Raw genomic sequence first — 22,480 nt, forward strand, 5'->3', positions numbered from 1 at the left:
AAAGTTTAAATTATACTCGTTTATAGCGACAAGTTTAGGGAGCTGGGAGCTTTACATGTTAATCCATGGAGGTATAGAATTTCATGGTTAATCATGCCATGGTCGATGCATGAGAATTAAAAGCAACAGGTGTGGATTCCTATTTCCTACCTCCATGCTAAAAACCAATTAAATTAAGCTTATTCCTTCGTTGCTCACATGTTTTTTTCACAATCATACAATGGAAAATTAAAAAAAGAGAAGAACTTTTCACAAATGTATGCGCGGCTGAAATTGCATGTTTACATAAAGAATTTACATAACAAATAAAGATTGACGTCAGCTAGTAAACAAGTGTACATTCGCCAGGCAACTTAAGCAAGTATGGCGGCCATTTTCCGACGATTACGACAATTGAACGTAACGTAAACGGAATTTAACTCCAATATATTGCACACTATGATCTTCCTAAGGCTTCCTTTTAAAAGTGATTAAGGTAGGTTGAAAGATTTAATTTCATGGCAAGTTGGTGTTTGACCATAATTCGGTCCGCGGTTCCGTCTGCGTCCGCTGTCTGGCTAATTGCTACGTGATTGTACCCATGGCGCTTGGCCACTGCGCACGGGGGCGGCGCGGGGCAGCGGGCGACAGCCAAGAATTTCCCCAGCCAGGGGGCCGCTGCAGCTGCGCTTGCTGCACTTGCATGACTTAATTGGCCCATGGGAAGCAGATCAAAGTTAATCGTCTTGGCAAAGAATTCCATATAAAATTATACGTACGCCACTAGTCTAACTAGTTTTTCCTGCAATGACTCATCATCAACCATCCAGAGAGGGATAACATGTCCTAAGTAAAAGTGAAATTTAGCAGGGAAAATATTAAAGAATTTAGTTGGAAAACACTTAAAATTTTCAGACCAGTCTTATACTGGGTTTGTACACGTCAAGTGGCGTGCGTCCGTATATGGACGGCATGGTGTTAAAGCAGAGTATACAGGGAGTGGTGTGCATAACGGCACTGTACAGAGGAAAGAATGTTGCATCCTAATATAACAACTTTTTTTCAAAATCAAATTCAATGAAATGTCACTTGTCAGTGGGGGAAAAAAACTACATCCTTCCTACATGATATTGACACTGACAATCATGACTGACAGTGACAGGTGTATTGTTGTGTAGTGCTAGTGAGTCGAGTGCATTTCCAAAGTATTTTCCAACAAACTTGTTTGAGGGAATAATTTCATACATCAAGTTGGTCGTGGACATCAACTTATTTTTCCCTGCAGTCAGCCATCAGAAAGCGATGTCCTACAAAGTTCAATTTAGCACAGCAGAGAAAATATTGAAGCATTTGATAGGCGCATAATTTATGAAACATTAATGTAGCCCTGGTAATAGAGAATTTCACATACATATTCCTTTTCATGTGTAGTTTTAATGGTGTCAAATAGTAGGGCCTACACATTCAGTGGCCAGTAGTAAAACTAATAAAACAAAATCAGTTTGTGATATCTTGACTCATGCTATATCTTTAATGAATGGTCTTTCACTGTGTAGTGTACATGAATCAGGATGGCTACTATGCAGAAAGCAAAACACAAGAGGACAAAGGTTATCCCTACAGATGAACCAGATAGACCAACCTCCTCCTTGTCTCATAACTGTGAGTATCTATTAAATTCCAATTTACATTTTTTAACTAAAGTAATTTTGACAATATACCAAAAACGGTTCAGAAGTACATGTAGTGAAGATGTTTTACACTCGTCCAACTAACTTGTCAAAGAAACGTTATGTTTTGAATCTTACATGATAGCAACAAGTTTATAAGATGAGAATTTCATTATTTGTAATATGCATTATTTGATGCAGTTTCTGTTGAGCTAATGTCCATTATTTAGTCGAAATAAGAAAAAAAAATTAGAATCCCTGCCTGCTTCCTTTTTGGAGGCCGCATCCTTTTTTTTTTCAACCGAAAAATGATAAATTTTCAACAGTGACATCATTGTGACCTCTTCATCTGTTGCCATTTTGGAGGGCCTCCCACTTCCTTTTTTTCATAAAGGCAGGACGCTAAACATATTTTTGTATTTCGCATTATCTTGTTTTATTTATTCTATTTTACTTATATTTATGATATTCTTTTGCAGCTTGGGTTGAGGACTTTGATGATAATCCAACAGCCAAGGAAAAATTGGGAGTTGAGAATATTGCATATCAAGTGACAGAAGTTGAGAAGCTGCCTCAGGAACATGTAACCTATGACCTGAAAGGTCATGGGGGTAGTATGGTGTCAGTCAGACAAGCCGAGGATGGTGATCGGATGGACTTCACTGATGAGGTCAGACATTATTGCCAGGAAGTTGTAGTAGCAATTATCTTCAATGCTGTTTTTTTTGTACAACTAGTACATGTTATATTTTGTCTATTTTCAGCTGTTCATTGTATCTAATCAAATAATTTCTTTTACCAAGAATTGATTGCGTTACGTTTGTTTGAGGCCAAATAGTAATGGGGCATGATCTCTATTATTACTCAGGAGTTGGACTTCAAGGAAGACATTGTGAATTCTGGAGATACTGAGCTCCTAGGTAAACCAGCAAGCGAAGCTGGTTCCTATGCGCGGTCTACCAGTCCCTTTGATGAAGACAGCTATGCTGGATCCATACAAGAGGAGGGAAGAAAGAAAAGGAGACGACGCAAGGAACGAAACGTTGTGACACCTGTCAATGATGATGCAGATGTATCAATGTCAGTCAGTGATGAGACACATCCAGAACCTAAGAAGAAAGGGCCAAGTGAAGGTAAGTCATAACATTTCTAGGACAACCCTGCTCCGTATCCTAAGTCATGGGGCACCGATAAGTGATATGGAGCTGCAGAGCATATGCTGAACACAAGCAAGGGGTTGCCAGAGAAATTGAATGGTTTGTGGCTGATTTAGCATTAATTAATTGTAGTAGATTCTTGAGAGTATTGCCAAGAAATAAAAACGTTTGACAAATTTCTTGATAATGAAAACTTACAAGTCAAGAGACCCCAGGGCATGCAAAGTAAGTTTTAGAAGACTATCCATAACTTGGCTTACAATTTCAATGATTAATTGTTTATTTTTAGCCTGGAGTATGTCCAGCATGCATGACATCAGTCAGATACCCATGGATGCACCACCAGCACGACCCAAGTCAAGCGGAATGACCCGAGCTAAATCCCCACAGACACGCAATCGATCCCCAGGGGTGGGGACTCATTCTGCTAGTGCATCTCGTGCTCAGTCTGTCATCAGTGTGAGAGAAGCTGATGATAACCAGCGAGTTGATGGGTTGAATGAGACTGGGGAGTCAGGGAGCAAGACCAGGGCTACAGAGCACAAGAACAATGGAGGTGAGTAAAGTAGTATTGTCTTGATGTTTCTTAATATAATTATTGAATAGACTAATGAAATAAATGTAGTTTTACAATACCGAATCAAAGAATTTTATTAAGTGAAAAATGATTGGGATAGCATTTCTAATTCTTTTTGACATGTCCACTGTTGTCTCTTTCTATGTAGACAATCGTAGTCTTGTGTCAGGAACCAGTCCTCTCTTGAAGCCTCCACAGTTGGAGCATGAGCAGCAGGCTTATGTTCCCTATGTCTACGCAAGAGACTGTTTGACTAAGGTCATGGATGATATGAAGAAGATGAAGATGAATCATCTCCGTATCGTTGGTCAAATAGAAGACACTTACAAGACCATTGAAGATGAGACCCAAGTAAGCAATTAACGTGTTTTCTGTTCTTCCATATCCGTGGTTAATCACAATACCATTTCTGTACATGTGCTTCTGTATCACAGGTTAACAACTTTATTAATTTCTTTTTGTTTTATCCAGACCCAGTTCAATATGTTTGTGGGAGGTCTTCGTGTCCAGTACAAAGACAAAGTGAAAACGTTCCGTCAAGTGATTGAGATTCATCGAGAAGATTTTGGCAGTCATAAGACGTACTGGGAGGAGACATTGAAGGTAATAACTTATAACTTTATTTATAGTGGCTGAGTTATACCATGAGTGATTTGGTGAACTGTAAATCCAGCATCAAGTTTCTTTTGACTAAAATTAGAGCGATAAATTAAAACTTGGATGTTTGTTGTTTCAGAGTTTAAATCATAGAAATAAAGCTCTGATGAAAGAGAAGAAGAAACTACTCATCATCAACAAGATTGAAATTGACAGATTGGAGAAGGAAAAGGTATGTCTGCTACATTGTAGCACCAATTGTTACATTAACCCTAACTCCCTAAACATTTTTGCTAGGATGCAACCTCGATCCTGCAAAATCCTCCAACTCCCTCCATGTAAAAATTGCATACGGCCTCAATCCTCCAAAATCATCCATTACTTCTTTGAATGTGGTCTTAGAGGCAATATCTTGAGGCAGAGCCAGTGACATCCTCGAGCAGTGCGGATGATTTCAAGTTTAATCTAGGCCTAAATTCAGCATGACTGAGCATTAACAACACAAGATCTGGCCCAAGACCTTGACACAGTGCATCCTCCAAATTTAGCTACACATTTTTGCCATATAGCCTCAATCCTACAAAATCTTCCATTTTGCAAAGATGATTTTGGAGGATATGGTAAGGTTGGGGTTACAAGTTAACCCCATGTCACAAGACGATGTTAGAATTGTTTGAAATATCTTATTAGATTTGTGCTCAACTTGGTGAAAAGTTTTGCTGTAAAATTTAACATCACTTTACATTTCATATAACAGGAAGAACTGACTCAAGAACTCACACAAAAGTTGGATCAAAACCAGTCATCGTTTTCATCCAGACAAAAAGGATTAGAGGAAGAAAAGAAGGTAAGATTACTATGAAAACTCCAAATGAATGAACTTAAACTCAGCAAATATGACTAAGGCCTATCTAGTTAGCCCTTTTTTTTATTCAATGGCCACTTTCCAAAAGAAATGCTGGCCATTTAATTGGAGGAAGTATTGAAGTCAACTAGATCCATGTATTCATTTTAACATATCTTATTTTTTTTTTTTTCTGCATTTCCAATTTAAACAAGAATGTTGTGATGATGATTTACTTCGTTGGTAATCAACACAATCTTGCTGCTACAATGGAAGAATGACTGAAACCAAGCACTTTTTTCCTAATCTATTACTTCGTATGTACTCAAAAATACCTACATTCAAGGCCATAATCTAGAATGAATCTTAATTCCACACTTAGCTCCTGGAAGACAATTTGCAGTCAGAACTAGAGGCCGAGAAGAAATTACACCAAGAAGAAGTTGAGAAACTACGACTTGATCTAGAAGAGGCAAGAGCAAGTGCTGCTGCTGGTTCCATCTTCACTGATTCAAACATCAAAGAGGTCACAATCAATGGAGAAACACAGCGAGCATCATCAGCAAGACGGACATCTCAGACTAGTCTTCGATCGGAAGGAAGGAGGGGATCAGCAACTGGATCCGTGAGAGGAAGCCTGGGTGTGGCAGCAACTGCAGCTGTAGTCAGCAGTGGGATATCTGAGGCTGAAAGAAAGAGATTGGACGATCGGAGAGCACAGATGGAGAAACAGTTGATACAATCTCAGAAGGTAACCTTGGTCTAACTTGACTCAGACAAAAAGCTAACACTCCGGACCTTTTGGAAATAAGAAATAACGAGACCAAGTTTGCCTTGTTTTGCTTTGCTGAGTTTGAAAGACTTAAAAGTTAGCAAACATGTTGCCTTGTCACAAATGTGTAAGGTGAGATTTGGCACTTTGAAGTATATTGCACTTAAGCTTTAAACATGATTTGTTTGTGTATGGGTAGATATTGGATTGGTTGACCAGTACTTTTCTTCTTTTCAATGGAAACCACAGGATCTTTTGGTTTTGCAAACAAAGTACGATTTCATCCAGGCTCAGTATGCAACGCTAGCATCTCTGGCCAAGGAAGATAACGATGGAGTGATCTCAGGACAAGTAGAAGCAACTCAGAAAGATCAGGAAATCATGGATGAAGAAAGCCAACAACTGAAGGAGGAAATCAGACAATGGGAGGTGGACTTCAAGGAACAGATGGGAAGGGAACCCACAGAGGACGATAGGTAAGTGGTTAGAGGAAAGGAGTTATGAGGATCTTGGGTGATTGGATAATGGAAGGGAGATTTGAAGAAACGGACAAGATGAGAACGGACAGAGAAAAAGAGGTAGCAGGTTAGAAAGAATTGGTTATTATAGTCTACATGACTGTTGGAGATCAGGTAGTAAAAAAATTCAAGAAACAAATTAAAATAAGCCCTATAGAGGATAACAGGGAGGTGGTTGGTGTGAAATAATTTAATTTTTTTGGTGATTGATGGGGAAAAAACAGACAGGATTAGAACTTACTCTATCCAGTGATATTAAATACTGTACATCCACAGATCAGAGACTGTACGTGAGTTAGAGACTCAGCTCTCAGAGGCAGAGACTAAGAAGAATGAGTTGGATTCCAAGATGGCAACATTAATTGCTCTCAAAGAGGGCAAGACACCTGACACGCAACCTGCAAGCATACCTGAACCTGTCGTCAAAACTGTAGAGGTACGCAACGTCTTGCTCTTCAAGAACTAATTTTATGTTAAAGGTCACTTTATCAGACATTACCCACAAACAATTTTTTTTATGATATACTGGTTGTTCGTTAATGTGAATTCGCCTGCCGGTGCTCATTTACATGGTTCACAAAGTTTGGAGCCAAAGGAGATGTTTGTTACAGCTGAATGATTAGTAAAGAGCTGTCTGTTATGTTGGCATCCTACTTCATCTGACAGCAGACTGGACCGAAGATTACAGAATGTAAATTTTTTCTATTTGCAACTTCAGAATAAATTCGTTTTTATTTCTAATTCACAGATTGTGATTCCTGATCCGTCAACTGTAGCTGCACTCACAGCTTCTCAGGAACAAGTAAACGGACTGGAGACTCGCCTGAAGGAAATGGAGATCAGTCTGAGAGATAAAGACAAGAAGATGAAGACATTGGAGAAGGAGAAGAAGAAAGTAGGCAAGAAGGAGAAACATACAGATAGAGGATCAGGGGAAGATGATAAACATCTCAAGATGATTCTTGGAGCAGTCGTTGCTCAGGTAAGCTTCATATAAAGGTCACATGACTCTGTTTGTCAATAGAGGGCAGTTCAGGCTGATGTAGTTGACCCAGACACTTCACATTGTGAGCATTTTAGCAATTGTATCTGTCTTGGGCACTACAACGAGTATACCTTGAAGGCCGATGCTGTGAACTCAGTGTACAAGTCTTCCCTTCATTTGGTTACAAAGAGGTGGGAGGAACTTCAACACAATGCTGCTGTAGGTCTGGTGCTCATGCAAGGACGTTGCAGGTTTGTGCACATGCACGCAAACCATGCACACAAACCAGTGCGCACACGCAGTGTGTCGTGTCCCCTCACATATAGCTCTCACAAGTGATTCAAAATGCCATCTGCTGATTATGCACAGAGTGCATGCAGTGTTTATTATTTTGTCTATTTTTTTCTTCTTAGTCTGCAATTCAGGGTTCATCTGCTGATGACAGTGCTGCAAAACTGGAGAATGCAAAAGCTGAGAAGGAAGACTTGGTGGCAAAGAGGGACAAGGCTAAACAGGACTTGGAATTATGGGTAGAAAACTACAATCAGGAACATGGCAGCTCTCCTGAGGAGACAGACAGGTGAGTGGTAGGCCAGATATTTGAACTCAGGTGCCCCGGAATTAATGCCTTCTAGATGTGAAGTGCACAAATTCAGAGGAGCATGAAGTAGTATTGCTTTGCAAACAGGAAAAAGAGTTGTTGTGTTTACACAAATGTATGCATTTGCTATTTAAACAATGGATTCTGCACATCACATCTATAACCAGTTTAAAATGAAGTAGTTTAAATGAAGCTTGTTAAGTTTTTGTTTTAAATTTGTGAAAATATCATGAGATCAAAATCCACTTCTTTTTTCTTTTTCAGTAATGAAGAGGCCAAGGCGCTGTATGCATCTTTGGAAGAGTGCAACACTAACTGTCTCTCCAATGAGACAGAGATCACTGCTTTGTCCATACTGGTGACAGGGCAGATACCTGCAGACCTTCAACCAATGAAAGAAGCACAGGTGTCAGTACAATCAACAGGTGAGTATGGCTGTAAACATTGAAACAAAAAGACAGAAAGAAGAGAAAGGAAGACTTGGAAGATTGTGTCACCCGTTGAATGCTTCAATTGATCCACAGTACAAAACAAATCAAACATTGTATGTTTATTCTTATCCTTAGGTCCAGCAAGCTCCCAACAAATTCAAGACCTTGAGGATCGCATCCAAGAACTGGAGGAGGAAAATGAACAGCTTACAGAGAGAAATTCTGAGCAAGAAGAGACTATAAGAGAATTGGAGCAAACAAAAGAACAGCTGGAAGAGAGACTAGCTGAGATGGAATCAGGGGGAGGGGCAGCAGCAGCTGCAACAGCTGCTGCATTAGCAAATCTGGACTTTGATGATGATGATGTGGAGGTACAGTTCATTCCCATTTTTTTGGGGGGGGGGGGGGAGGGCTGCTATTTTGTTTCAAAAATAATTCATATTTTAAGATATTTAATATTGAGTCATGTTCAAAATGAGGCAGCAGTATGAAAGTACGAAATGCAGTTGGAGGCAACTCTGTTTTAGATTTTTGTTTATAAAAATATTTTGATTGAATGATCCGTCTGTACTTGCAGGGTTTTGGAGCGCAACTGGCTGCTCTTCAGAAGCAAGTAGACAGTGTAGAGCGCAAACTCCAAGATGAGAAATCTGCTCATGACGACACTAAGGAGGAACTGGAGATGATCAAGGTGGAATGTGAGAGTCTGAGAGGAGAGAAGAGAAGTCTGGAGGAAGAGATGGATGGGAAGATTACCACGGCAACTGTTGCTATAGCCGCTGAGATGAAACTCAAAGAAAAGGTTTGGGATGAAATACTTGTTTCTTGCCATCTTGGAGATTCACTTGAGCTGCACTTTTGTTGTAGTTAGTTTAAACAAAGGAGAATCTCGTTGAAAATAATTAGGAAAAACCTGGAACATCTGTTGTTCCCAAATGAGAACACTTGTGATTGTGCATGATTTTTAAAGACCACTCTTTTTTGTCGGGCAACATTCTTTGAAATGGCACATCTCCATTTTCCCCAAAGGAACCTCTTGGTAACTGAATACAGCAACTATGGAAAGGGTGTTCTAACAATCCTTCCATGTTATCATTTTTTTAATATATGAATTGAAAAATCATTTGTTTGAGAATAATCAAACTTTTAAAATTGTAACGAAACATTGTTTTGTTGCCCATGCAGTCACTTGAAGAAACAAAACAACGCCTAGATGTGTTGGAAGCGGAGAAATTGCAGAACCTACCAGTTGATACAGCTAAGGAGATCACATTACTACAGGGGCTAGTGGTAAGGACACCAGTGTAATGACAGAGTGCAAAAATGTCTTGAGATACACATTGATTGACTGGTAGTCACCTGGTTTGGAAAAAGAATTGGCTGAATCTCAAAAAAATTGTTCTCGTGGTTGTTTTTGACCATCAGAAAAAAGCTGAGAAGGAAAAAGAAGATGCACAGAAGGCAAACATCGGAGGCACAGCTGATCTGGATAAACTCAAGATTGAGCTGAAAACCACGAATGAATCACTAGCTAAAGAAAGAGAGGCTAATCGAGCTCATCAGGTAAGTCATGATGGTCAGTACCTTGTAGTCACATTAATGATAAGTATGAAGTTATCAAAGGCGCAGCCTGTGTTGTGAACACGTTCCCTTATCTTCGTGATTGATGCAGTGTCCTGTATAAATTGAGTTCATTTTGCGTTTTTATTATGATCCTGCCAATACTATTGTGAACATTAGGAGGTCTCGTATTTTGCAAGATGCTGTTTCTCGTGTGAGTTTAACGTAGTGCTGCAGCTGAATCGCCGAACAGAACTAAAATAGCAGAACATGGATTTCTGAAATGAACCGAACCAAACCGAACGGAAATGGTCTGTTCAGAGTTCTGCAAGTATTTGTTGATAGCACTAGGAATGCTAATGCTTGCAATGAAAGGGCAAAATTAAAGACCACAGATAATTAAATTTACCGATGTTCTGAAGAACAAAATTCAAACTGGAACCGAACTGAACCGAACCGAACCTGGAGGATCAGTTTCAGCGCTAGATTAATTTATGCACTTTTTCTTGAGTGAATCAATTGCAGCTCGCTTCCCTTAGCATATTGATGATCCTGAGACTTGCTTTCTCTTTAGGATAACTTGAAGAAAAAAATGGCAGAAAAAGACAAGCAAGCTAAGGATATGGTGTCTTCTACCGAGAAGAAATACTTACAGAGAGAAGCAGAGAATAAGAAACAAATACAAGCACTGGAGAAGAAGAACAAGGAGATACTAGTAGCTGGAGGTACAGGCAGGACAGCAGGGGGTGCAAAGGTAAAGAATTGAGGCGCCAGCTATCAGGGCTGCAGGGGCCCAAGGTTTATGGGTACATGGGGAAAGGCAGGGCTGATGGACATTGAAAGATAAGTTGAAGGGTCTGAAAAGTTTTTCAAAGTCTGTGCGTTCATTGCAATGTCATATGTTTCTTATCAAGTGATGATCTAAATGTTTTGGTCTGTCGGGTTTAGGGAGCAACAGATGCCAAGTCAGAGAAGAAGATCAAGTTATTGACAGAACAAGCTGCAACATTGAAAAAGACGATTCAGGAGAATCAGGATAAGATACGCCAGTTGGAGAAGGATGTGAAGGAGGCAAAATCTGGAGGGACAGCTGATGTAAGTCAATCTCATCTTATTTCTCTTGATGGATTCACATAGCCCACTGTGGGGACAACAATCAAAATTGAATTCCTAAATAATACTAAAACAATATGTTTTTGATTACCCTGGGATTTTTGTTGATTTTAAATTGTTTTCAATAAATAATATTTAATGGAAACATTAATGATTTATGAAGAAAAACACTGGTTGCAACTATGTTTACAAGCTGTCACTTATCTGTAGTTCTGTGTTTATCCTTCGTCTGGATGTATTTGATCATCAGTCAATATTGATAACCTGAATGCATACCCATTTTTGCCTCATCACAGAAACAAGCTGGAAAGAAGATGGAGAAACAACTCAAGGATCTTGAGAAGAAACTAGAGATGGAGCAGAAGAAATTTGAACGAGAGAAGAAGAATGCTACGGAGCTGGATGCCGAGCTCAAGACAACCTCTAAGGTAGACATGGATTGATTTCTGATTTCTGATTTCTGATTGGTTTGTCTCATATCTTGATTTGGCAACAATCCTTAATTGAGGTGTGGTGTACATTTCTTGAAGACATTACTTAAACTGCTTGAGAATTTGTAGGGTTTGTTCTTTGATAATTCTCTTGTATCTTGTAGCAGAAATCTTACACTAGAAGATGAATTGGCCCAAGACCTTTTCAAACTATGGCATTATTGATAGAGAGATTTGAGGGAAAAACAAGATGGCACACGTGAGCCATTTTGAGCAGACTGTGTAGCGCCCCCTACCATTGTCGCATAGACCATGCAATCTTGTTTCTTCTGTTGTAGGAACTAGACGGGGCCAAGGATGAGATCAAGAAACTAACCAATCAGATTGATTTGTTGGGCGTGGCAGCAGCTGAAGCCTTAGAACTGAAAGAGAAAGTCACTGAGCAGACCGCAGAGTTGAAGAAACTACAGAGTGAGATGAAGACACTGACTGAGAACTACAACAGTGAAAGGGTTAGTCAAACTAATCGTAGAGTAAGGTTCCTGATGATCCGAACCTCCAAACCAAACTAAAATTTGCCGAACATACCATTCCGAACCGAACCGAACTTAATTGTTCAGTTCGGATGTAGAGCCGTGTATTTTTATTACACCGATGTGAAAGAAGAACTACAAAAGGGGTCATCTATAATTGTGTTTTTTTACATCAAAATGATGTTGAAATGCACAAAATGGGCAATTTGGACATGTTTTTCACGTATAGAACTCAACGCTTATATCAAATTTTTTGCCACAAGGAGCACTCAAAAATAAAAAAAAAGTTTTATTCTCGAGGTAAAGCAGCGGCATTGTGGCATGGAATAAATGACTTAAAATTGACAGGCAGGTGTAAATCATTTCATCTACAGGTGCTGAGGAAGAAATATTACAACATGGTTGAAGATATGAAAGGCAAGATTCGCGTCTACTGTCGGACCAGACCACTCAGTTCTACAGAGAAAGGCAGAGTATGTGCATTGGACTGAACTGTAATGCCAAGTTTTTTTGGGCTGACTGTTACATTTTCTTTTAAGGCCATCTCATATGTTGCCGTTCTTTGAATCTGCCCCGAGTGATATGTCAGGCCATCCTCTATTAACTCATTAGCACTTGTACTACATTGTATTACATTTGATTTTGTCCCTGACCAATTCATAAAACCATAGAGTGCTTGAGCGTTTGCATTGGTTCAGGGAGTAAAAGGCAAGTATGCTTTGTTTGGTAGATGGACTAATGGGTCAAATGAAGGTCATTCCAATCAGTGTTACATCAAATGTAAGTAAGACTTTTGCAATCAAGTAGTTTATTATTTGTTATCCCTCTTGTTACCAGGGTAACTTCTCAGTTGTCAAGGCACCCGATGAGTACTCTGTAGAGATTCAGAGTACTCGAGGTTTGAAGGAATTCCAGTTTGATCATATCTTCATGCCTGAGAGCACACAAGCAGATGTCTTTGAAGATACCAATGTAAGTTTCCATACATTTATTTCCGATGCATCCTATAATTTAGATAATTTGTTGACTCTCATTGGAGGTAAAATTATTGTTTCTCCTGGCGTCAATAACACATTTGCCATTTTGTTTCCATTACTAGAACCTGATTCAGTCTGCTGTGGACGGCTACAATGTCTGTATTTTTGCCTATGGTCAGACTGGTTCCGGTAAGACGTTTACGATGATTGGTGATAGGGAAGGCAATTTCCCTGGCATTGCACCAAGAGCGTTTGAAAAGATCTTTGAGGTCATCGAGGAGAATAAGTGAGTAAGATTTTAGTCTTCACAAATTTCACAGAATGAGGAATAAAGTTTTTGTCTAAGTAGTTGTTTTTCCCGCATATGAATAAGGTGACATAATTAAAATCAATAAGGTATTGCTCAACCATCGAGATTCTGTGACTTTTTCCGATCCCTTGTGCATAGAAAGTGTCGTCATACAACACTCTTTGTATTTTTGTCTAAATATGTTTATCATTCTCTCTGTTTTTCCAGAGCCAAATTTACCTTCCGTGTTGAGACCTACATGTTGGAATTGTACAATGACAAACTCATTGACTTGTATTCCAAGACACATGGTGAGGTAAGTTGGCAAAGACTTCCCATTCCCACAAGATGGCGTCGGAACAATAGTCATATTGCCCCTTTTCTGTGGCCATTCCTGCTTAAAACCTTCAAATAAAATCTTTGCACTTCAACATTTACCAACTGATCTATATGAGCTGTTCTCAGTTATAGAGCGCCCATATAAGTGTTATAGAGATGACAGGTTCAAATCCTGCTAAAGTCAATTTTTGTTGTTCATCTTTTAACAAAATCGTTTACCTGTTTCTAAGTTGCAGTATATTTCGTTATTTTTTAGTATAAATTATTTTCATTTTGTTTTTGTCAGAGTGTCAAACTGGACATTAAGAAAGACAAGAAGGGGTTGGTGTTTGTGCACGGTGCTGTGGTGCAAGAAGCATCAAATTCCAAGGAATTGTATGGACTGTTTGAACAAGGATCAGCTAGTAGACATGTTGCATCAACCAGTAAGTTCATATACTGATGTTGATGCAGCTCAGCACAGAATATTAAAAGTTCCCAAAACGACCTCAGTTGTAGAGTAGATCATTTGCAGCTATCCAAAAAGTAACTGACAAAATTATTGTTGAAGAGCTTACTTGGCTTAAAGATAGTAATGGCAATGAACGCCCTGAATGAGAACACGACCTGGATACTGATTTCGGGCGCAATTCAGACCATGACTTGGCAACCTTTGAATTGAAACCGAGATGCTACTTTCTTAGAATATACAGCATTCACTGAGCTAAAAGTTATCAGGTTAGTTGTTCAACACCCGTCTTTAGATTCTGAGCATTTTTGTTGCTTCAAACAAAAAATGCACAACTGACAAAATGAACTCCCCTACCTTTAAACTCCCAGTCTCTCCCTGCTACCCAAGCAACGCCTAGTTTGTTCATGAAAACATTGAGTGCTTTGTTGTGTTTTACTGGGGGAAAAATAGGAAATGGAATTAGGAATGATTTGTTCATCAAAATTTGTGCTCATTTTTTTCTTGACAGAGATGAATGCGGAGAGTTCTCGGTCTCATCTGGTCATTGGCGTTGTCATTGAGAGTACTAACATCACCACGGGAACGGTTACTAAGGGAAAACTGAGTCTGGTAGATTTGGCTGGTAGTGAACGTGCTGCCAAAACGGATGCCTCTGCTCAACAACTCAAGGTATGTTTCTCAAAGGCAACATTTTAACTCTAAACGGAAAAGTTGCTACTTTGAATTTCACCTGTTTAGATGTCCTTTGCACTTAAGATTGTTGTTACCATGTCAATCAAATGATATGCATTGATCCCAACATCTAATCATGTGAATTGATGCACCTCTTGGATCTGTTTGTCTCCCTTATCACAGGAAGCCAACTCCATCAACAAATCCTTGAGTGCGTTAGGTGATGTCATCTCAGCTTTATCCAGTGAGCAATCTTTCATCCCTTACCGTAACAATAAACTCACCATGCTGATGCAGGACTCCTTGGGAGGCAATGCCAAGACTCTTATGTTTGTTAACATCTCACCAGCTGACTATAATTCCGAGGAGACTGTCATCTCATTGACGTAAGTAAATTTTATTCACTGTCTCATGTTTTAGTCATTGATTGGATGTTGCGTAAACATAGGCAGTAGTAGACTTACTTATTTGTCATCGTAGATTCAATGCAAGTCAATAGTCAAAACAATTTCAGCATAAAGAAGTGTAAAAACGGATGGGAGTTTCCCCGTGTTTTCTCCCAAAAGGGTTTTTCGCCCCTCTCGTAATCATCGAATATAATTATAGCAATATATTTCTTGATGTTACAAGATAGGTCCAAATTCTTCGCGTTCACTGAATCCACCTTATAGTAAAGCCTTCAAACTGTACATGTAGTTATAATAGTTTTTAAAATACATGTATATTGTATGTATGATATTTGCTTAACAACTAGGCCTTAATCAAATAATGTTTTATCCCATTGTATTGAATTGTATTGTATTTGTAATGTATTGTATAAACATGTTTGTAGTCATTATTTATTCTTGCAGGGCCCCAATGGAAAATAATAAATAGGTAAATGAATAGGTAACATGTACTTTGTTCAAAATTACAGTGTTGAGCCATGTTGAACTTAATCAGCCAACTTAGTTTTCTTCTACTTTGTGGTCTGTTGAGTTTCAGTTCTAAAAAATTCTGAACAGTTTTGCGTTACTTTTTTTTTTTTTACAGCTATGCATCCAGAGTCAAGTTGATCACTAACGATGCATCTAAGAATGCTGATAACAAGGAAATAGCCAGACTCAAGGAGGTGAGTGCATAGAATGAAACACAGTTCCAGACCTAAGCTTTGTGACTATGTTTTATCATCTGCTTCGGCCTCTATCCACTGTCCACTTTTTAATAAGTACTGCAATTATTATTATTATCATTATTAATGCCATTCATTAAATATTACAAAACATGTTGTGTTTTTTAATCTTCCCAGATTATTGCTAAGATGAAGACAGGTGAAGTGGTAGAACTGGAAGAAGATGCCGAGGTGTAGTCAGTGTAAGTCACCACTTGAAGATGACAGGAGTGAATTGAGCCAGACACTTCAGAGGAATGATTCAACGTATACATGGGGATACCCTGTCAGCACCTGTACTACATTGTGTTATATTGAATTTATTCGCTAATGAGTGCTGGGGGATTTGGGGCGGAGCTGTGACTAATGATTCTGTAGAACTGGTTTTAATATGCATTTGAATGTGTATTGTTAACCATGTTAAGGAAAAAGGACTTTGAATGTAAAGTTGAATTGCTTGATATTCAAACTGTTAAACTGATCTAAATTTGCACCTGTAGTCTGAGCAAGAGTAAGGGCACATCATTACCATTCTTAAGATCTTTAGAATTGCGTTAAGCTTAAAAAAAACCCAAATTTTTGAATTATATTTTTGGATTGGCAATATTTTAATTTTCCTTGGAATCACCATAGTATTTGACACTTTTTGAATTTGAATTTTTGGAATGTAGATAGTATACAAATTCATTATATTTAGAACATTTTGCTTATTTTTCTAAAAATCTGTAAAGTGCTTCACAAAAGTGATGAGATGATTATGTATATATTTTGATTTTTTTCTATATTTTGTGCTCTATATTTTTTCTTCTACATTTTGTGCTATAAAAAATGAAGATTTGTGAGAGCAAAAAATCAACAACTTTTTATCAGTTTTATGTAGGAAATTGTGTCGGGATAAAAATATATAACATCATTTTCCACACCGTAACAGGAAAGAGATATTGTTTTTGGTAAAAAGTGCACTATTATGTGCAACTTTCATTTTTGTAGGCAGGTACCATTTTGAATAGTTTAAATGAATTTTACATCTTGAACATGTTATTCTTTTGGTCCAAATGAAAGTGAACGGTTTATTGTTATCTTTATCCTCTAGATGTTGCTTTTATTTCTGTTGGTAAGCAGCATATGAGGCAAGATATGTGGCAGAGGGACCCCCACCCTTCTTTTGTGTTGGTCATTGTGTTACAGGAATATCAGGAATTCTTTTGAGATATTTAGGGGATGTGTTTGGTGACAATAAGCTAGAGTTTGTGCATGTATAAGAACATGCCATCCTGGTCGCTGCCACAAATCATGCAGGCCATAAAAAGCGGTAGTTCACATTTGTTTTTAAAGATCAACTGTTCATGTTAATTAAAAAAAAACACCTAAGTTTGATAGTTTATCATTTTTATCCTGATCCGTCCACTTTAACCCTGAATGTCTGTTATAGGTTAAGTTAACTCGACATTCATTCTGTTTTTATTAATATTAAAAGTTTTCTTATAGAAATTCTGACTTATCTATTTTTTTTTTCAACCATTTTATCCGTCCAACATGATTTGTAACAATAAAATGTAAAACATTCTCAGAAGTTGTCAGTGGATGTGGTTTATTTTTGTCTTAATTACCATTTTTGTTCCGTTAAATTACCATTTTTTTCATATGAAAATAACGAAGGTTTGAATTTATAGATTATTAAATACGTTGTCAAGTACATATATATATAGAGAGAGAGAGAGTGGTAACACTACGTGTTCAGTTAAATCTTAATCTCGTAAAATGACGGACCAACAGAATAAATCGATCCTTTCAGTTTTTACTGTAGCAGCAGTGATGCTGGGGTGGTGGTGCTGCTGGTGCGGCAAAAATGTAAGCCCTATAAAGTGTAAACGTTGAGGGCGCTTGTTTCGAAAAAGTTGTTTTAGTATGCTGATCGAATCAAATCGTCAGTCACGGTGGCAGCACCAAAATTTATGATTTCTACCACTTTAACCAATGAAGTAAGTATTCAAAGGCTGAAATATTAACGTATTGTTTAATTTCCTGTCGTTTTTGCCCAGCTACTTTGAATAAGAATAAGAATTAATACTCGCTCTGTGACTGAGTGTGAGTTTCTTCTGCATGTAGTTGTTGCACACTAGCATACTGGCTAGCTAGCTAGTAGTAGTAGTACTATAGTAGGAACAGACAGTGTCATGACTCGGTTGGTGTACATGATACATGTAGCATTTCTTGTGTGTAAAGTTACATATATATTTAATGATATCATGTACAATCTTCTATGCATGAATTCCTAATTTTGTTTGCAGTTTAGTTGTTTTTGAATCGCACTTTAATAATAGTAATCATTCATAGTATACATTGCATGATGTAAATCAGCCCAGGTTGGACGAAGTCTTCATTGCAATATGACTAGGAGGAAAGGGAGTCCACCAGGGCTAGATGTAAATACATGTACATTGCACAATGTAATTTACAGATGTAGATTAATTTTGTAATGAAACCCATGGATACAGGTCTTCCCCTGGTGACAGTGATACAAATTGCTTTTGTGGAAAGATCCAGGAATATGTAATTTTTCCATTAATGATTTTATTTGCCACTGACACACTGTTTGCCAAACATAAGATCTAAATATTTGGCATGCCAAATAAATTATTTAAATTAGGCAGTGTATATTTTGCCGGAGACGGCAAACCTTTAGTAAACGTTAGTTTGCCAGATATGCACTGAACATGCGCAGTTACTGTTTTTTGTACTTAAACATTTTCCGGTGACAAGTTTTAGTCTGGCTCCATGCCAAAATTATCGTTGTTACCTCGTATTCACAAGATGGGATTCAGACCATTTTATAATTTCGGACTTTATTTCCCTTTTAAAAAAAATCCTCCAGAGCCACAAATCTGAAAAAGAAAATGTAATACTCTGCAAAAAATGTTTGAGACATGTTAAAATAATAAAAGAAGAATATTCTTATTTATTTGGGGATGAGAAAAAAAAACTGAAAAATGTGGTGCGGTCGGAATCGAACGCGAGTAGTCCCGCTTACTAGAGCCTTTGCTTAACCATTACACCAAACGTGCAACACAACTTTTGGTGGGAATTTAATACATTTTATAATTCAGCCCTATTTTAAAGAGTACAGCGCCCTCTGTTGATATGGATTGCCGCCGGCAAACCTTTAGTAATCGTTAGTTTGCCGTCATTACCTCCGGCAAAATATCCACTATCTTTAAATTAAGTTTGTACCAGAAATATTTTTCATTGAAAGACAATGTGTTCAACTTCAAGTCCATTTCTGATGCAAGCATTGTGCAATAAGTTGTTTTACAATAATATGCATCATCTTGCCAGTATGCAGATGGGACAATTTTACACGCATACTGTGTAGGCATCTTCAATGGAAAACTTTGGCGCTCCCAAGTCATCATGCGGTCATTCCAAACTGCGCCCGCGTCTAGCAATGCGTGTTTTTTTTTGCCTGTGAAACACCTTATTGTGATTTAAATGTGTTATTACTACAGTACAATTAAGCATAAATTTGTCAATCATTGTTTTCATTTTTTCAGCGATCATTGATAAAGAAATGGCAGCTCCCAAGATGCTCTTTGTGTTTGACTTTGATCAAACAATCATTGATGGCAACGTTGATGTCTGGATCAGAAAACTTCTTCCAAATGGCAAAGTTCCGAAACCAATCAAAGATCGATACAAAGAACATGACAGTTGGACGGAATACATGGGAGACATCTTCTCTCATTTGCATGACTTAGGCATTCGTAAGAGGAAAATGTTGCAAAGCATCAGCGAAGTTCCTTTCACTCCTGGGATGATGGAACTTTTGAAGTATCAGCAAACAGCCCCCTCTATTGAGACCATCATTGCATCTGATGCTAACTCACTGTTCATAAGCCACATTCTGGAGGGGGCGGGGCTTCAGGGGGCCTATCAGGAAATCTTCTCCAATCCTGCAGAATTTGATGCAGCTGGATGCTTAGAAATAGCTCATCATCATAAACATCACTGTGAAAGATGTCCCACAAACCTATGCAAAGGAACAGTGTTGAAAGGCTATCTTCAGACAAAGTTGAAGACTGACAGAGTTGTCTTTGACAAAGTCGCAGTTGTCGGAGATGGTACCAATGATTTCTGTCCGTGTTTGGTTCTAGGGGAGAATGATTTTATTTTCCCAAGAAAGGGCTACAGGCTTATCAAGAAGATAGAAGAATATACTAGTGATAAGTCTGATGAGCCTGTTGCTGGTGGCAACAAACTAAAAGCAACTATAGTTCCTTGGGATAATGCTCACGAAATACTGGACTATGTACGGGAGATACTTAAACCATCCAAGGCTAACTAAATGATGTCTAACTGCTTTCTTTTAATTCTGAAATGGGTTAGTTGGCAGTTGCTAGCTATGCTAGCTATGAGTTGGCTAGCTATAAGGTAGGGCTCCATTCTCCAAAGTGTCTGATAATTGCAGAATTGGAAACTGAACAAAGCAATGCCGTTTTCACTGTGACAAATTACATGTACTTTTCATAAACCAAAGCTTTTGTTTTGTAGCTACTTATTAAAAGATTTTAAAAAGCAACAGGACAGTACAGCTTTCTGACAATGAAAAAATTGCTTTGTGCTGGATTAAGAGTTTTCCAAAGTGAGCATGTACATGTAGTCGCCTAAAAGACTGCTCTTTGATACAAGGCAACAAGTGCAATGGAACTGATAATTTGGAATCTGCACGTTTACGTCAATAACTCGGCAGGATCCATCAGTCTGGCTGTAATGCCAAGGTGGTTCAGATAACATTAGTTCAGTTAGAATCAATGCATACGTCACACCTTGTTGCAAAGAAATAGCACAAATAAACATGGTGAGTGTGGCTAAATAACCATGGTTTTATTTGTTTACTGTTTAAAAAATTCATCTATTCCCCACAAAAAAAATAATAATTTACAATAACAATTTCAAGGATTTGAAATTTTCAAATGAATCGCCAACATGGCTTGGGGTCAATGAGTACATGTGTGACTATAATTTGTAGCATTTCTGCTTTTATTTCCTTGGACCTTTTAACAGGCTTCAAATTTAATTACTTGTAAGTGTACCAAATGTCGGCAATTTCTATAACCGTTTTCAAATGGCAATGAACGCAGAGTTTTACATCATTAACTGTATCAATAAATGCAGAGTGTAGCAAATCAATTGGTATTACATGTAGAACTCCAGTAACCTTGAAGGTAACAAACAGTTTAACTAAAGAACAATTTTGTAAGGTTGAAAAGAAATTATCCACCTACCGGTAATTAGGACATTTACACACATGAATACAATATTATGACAAAATCTTCATGACTCACTAGTTTATACCATCAGTAATTCACACTGCTTGTTAGTCTCGACTCCATCTTGGGGTCTGATTGAAGAACAGGCAGAAAAACTTGTCTCTGTTTTAGCAGTGGAATGAAATGTGTTGCATGTAGTTAAAGGTAGAGTACATGTACATGTAGATCATTTGTCATTTGTGTATTTGTTTCGTTTGAAGCAACAAAAACTCTCAAAATCTAAAGACGGGTGCTTAACAACTGACCTGATGAAGTTTTTGGTCCGTGAATGTCGTATATTCCGAGAAAACTATATTCTAGGATCTCAATTTCAGTTTAAAAAATGCCGAGATATATTTTGTTTTAAACCCAAAATCAGCATACAAAACACTTCTTTCAGCCCATTGCAGCTACGCGATGTCACATACTAAACCGATGAATAATAGCAACCACACGCGCGTGTACGTGTGCGTCATGCAAATTCTTGCACGCACCCATTCACGGATTCGCCCAAATACAAACCAACTACTAACGTAAATTAATTTTTCAAAAATGCATCACTTGGCTCATTTTTGGAAATGACTTTATTATTTTCTTCAAAATGACATCTTGCCAGAAGGAATAATTTCACATGGAGTTTAGTGCCATTTCTATCTCTAAACCAAGTAAGCTTTTTAACAATAATTTGGTCAGTTACTTTTTTGGATAGCTACAAATGATGTACATTGTACTCTACCTTTAAGAGGTCTCTTAATCTTATTCAAGACCTTCATTGTATCAGCATGATTTACCATACAGTACATGTACCGGTACATGTACAATGTACGTGTATTCTTAAATCAATTCATCTATTTAAAATCTGTGTACCTTTCCCATGATAAATTTGTAATGTAAGTTGCATTGTTTGCATTCCTTTATTTTAAAGTACGAAAAACTGAAAAAAACCCCAAAAGATTCATGTTACATGTACACGGGAAAAAATATTACAAAGAGACCTACAGGAAATTAACTAAGACTGGTATCATTTTGTGTCAATCAAATTATCTGCTGTAAATAAACTGTTACAAGAAAAAGTAAAAATCAACAAGATTCTTTTAATACCAAAAAGTTAAGTCTTTCACAAAGCGCCATTACCAAACAATATCACAAAAAAAGGGGAAAAAAAAAAGATCTTTTAGCTCAGCCATTTTCATGCTCTACCGTTAACAATGCGCCTGCACAATGCTCGGAAGAAACAACTAATTTATGTAATACACATGTTAACCAGACCAAGAAATTATCTTATAAAACTTAATGAAAGTACTCCCAAAACCCAAAGTACAAAAAAAAAAAAAATGAAACTTATTTTGCCAAATCAAAAAAAAAAAGATTATTTACATCAAAATACTAATAGTAATACATCTTGAAATGCTATCACAAATAACATTTGAAAATCTTCAATTTAATACATGTTTGAAGTATTGAAACATACATGTACACAAAACATGTACACAAAACATGTACATGTAAGAACAGTGCACCCAGAGTA

General features: G+C 37.7%; 2 protein-coding genes across 3 annotated transcripts; both read left to right on the forward strand.

Moving 5' to 3' along the window:
• Positions 1-346: 346 nt before the first annotated feature.
• LOC119719390 (myosin-10-like) lies at positions 347-17,216 on the forward strand. Of its 2 annotated transcripts, none has more exons than XM_038188828.1 (32): positions 347-475; positions 1,536-1,641; positions 2,129-2,319; positions 2,518-2,782; positions 3,096-3,362; positions 3,532-3,734; positions 3,855-3,986; positions 4,120-4,212; positions 4,738-4,827; positions 5,207-5,575; positions 5,846-6,072; positions 6,391-6,550; positions 6,863-7,096; positions 7,513-7,679; positions 7,965-8,125; positions 8,267-8,502; positions 8,709-8,933; positions 9,317-9,421; positions 9,557-9,694; positions 10,266-10,445; positions 10,640-10,786; positions 11,101-11,232; positions 11,574-11,747; positions 12,143-12,241; positions 12,606-12,740; positions 12,868-13,031; positions 13,263-13,350; positions 13,660-13,798; positions 14,333-14,493; positions 14,680-14,882; positions 15,529-15,607; positions 15,785-17,216. In XM_038188828.1, exons 2-32 carry the CDS (start codon positions 1,551-1,553, stop codon positions 15,842-15,844), a joined length of 5,115 nt encoding a protein of 1,704 aa, XP_038044756.1. In that variant the 5' UTR covers positions 347-475; positions 1,536-1,550; the 3' UTR covers positions 15,845-17,216. The 2 variants fall into 2 exon arrangements, with proteins under 2 accessions (XP_038044756.1, XP_038044757.1); XM_038188829.1 differs by lacking the exon at positions 347-475 and adding an exon at positions 722-829.
• Positions 17,217-17,356: 140 nt separating this feature from the next.
• Positions 17,357-21,846, forward strand: LOC119719394 (pyridoxal phosphate phosphatase PHOSPHO2-like). Its single transcript, XM_038188832.1, has 2 exons — positions 17,357-17,628; positions 19,198-21,846. The coding sequence occupies exon 2, from the start codon at positions 19,215-19,217 to the stop codon at positions 19,986-19,988; it is 774 nt and encodes a 257-aa protein (XP_038044760.1). The 5' UTR covers positions 17,357-17,628; positions 19,198-19,214; the 3' UTR covers positions 19,989-21,846.
• The last annotated feature ends 634 nt before the right edge of the window (positions 21,847-22,480 follow it).

This window comes from Patiria miniata, unplaced genomic scaffold (genome assembly GCF_015706575.1).
Source record: "Patiria miniata isolate m_02_andy unplaced genomic scaffold, ASM1570657v1 HiC_scaffold_8, whole genome shotgun sequence".
Lineage (NCBI taxonomy): Eukaryota > Metazoa > Echinodermata > Asteroidea > Valvatida > Asterinidae > Patiria > Patiria miniata.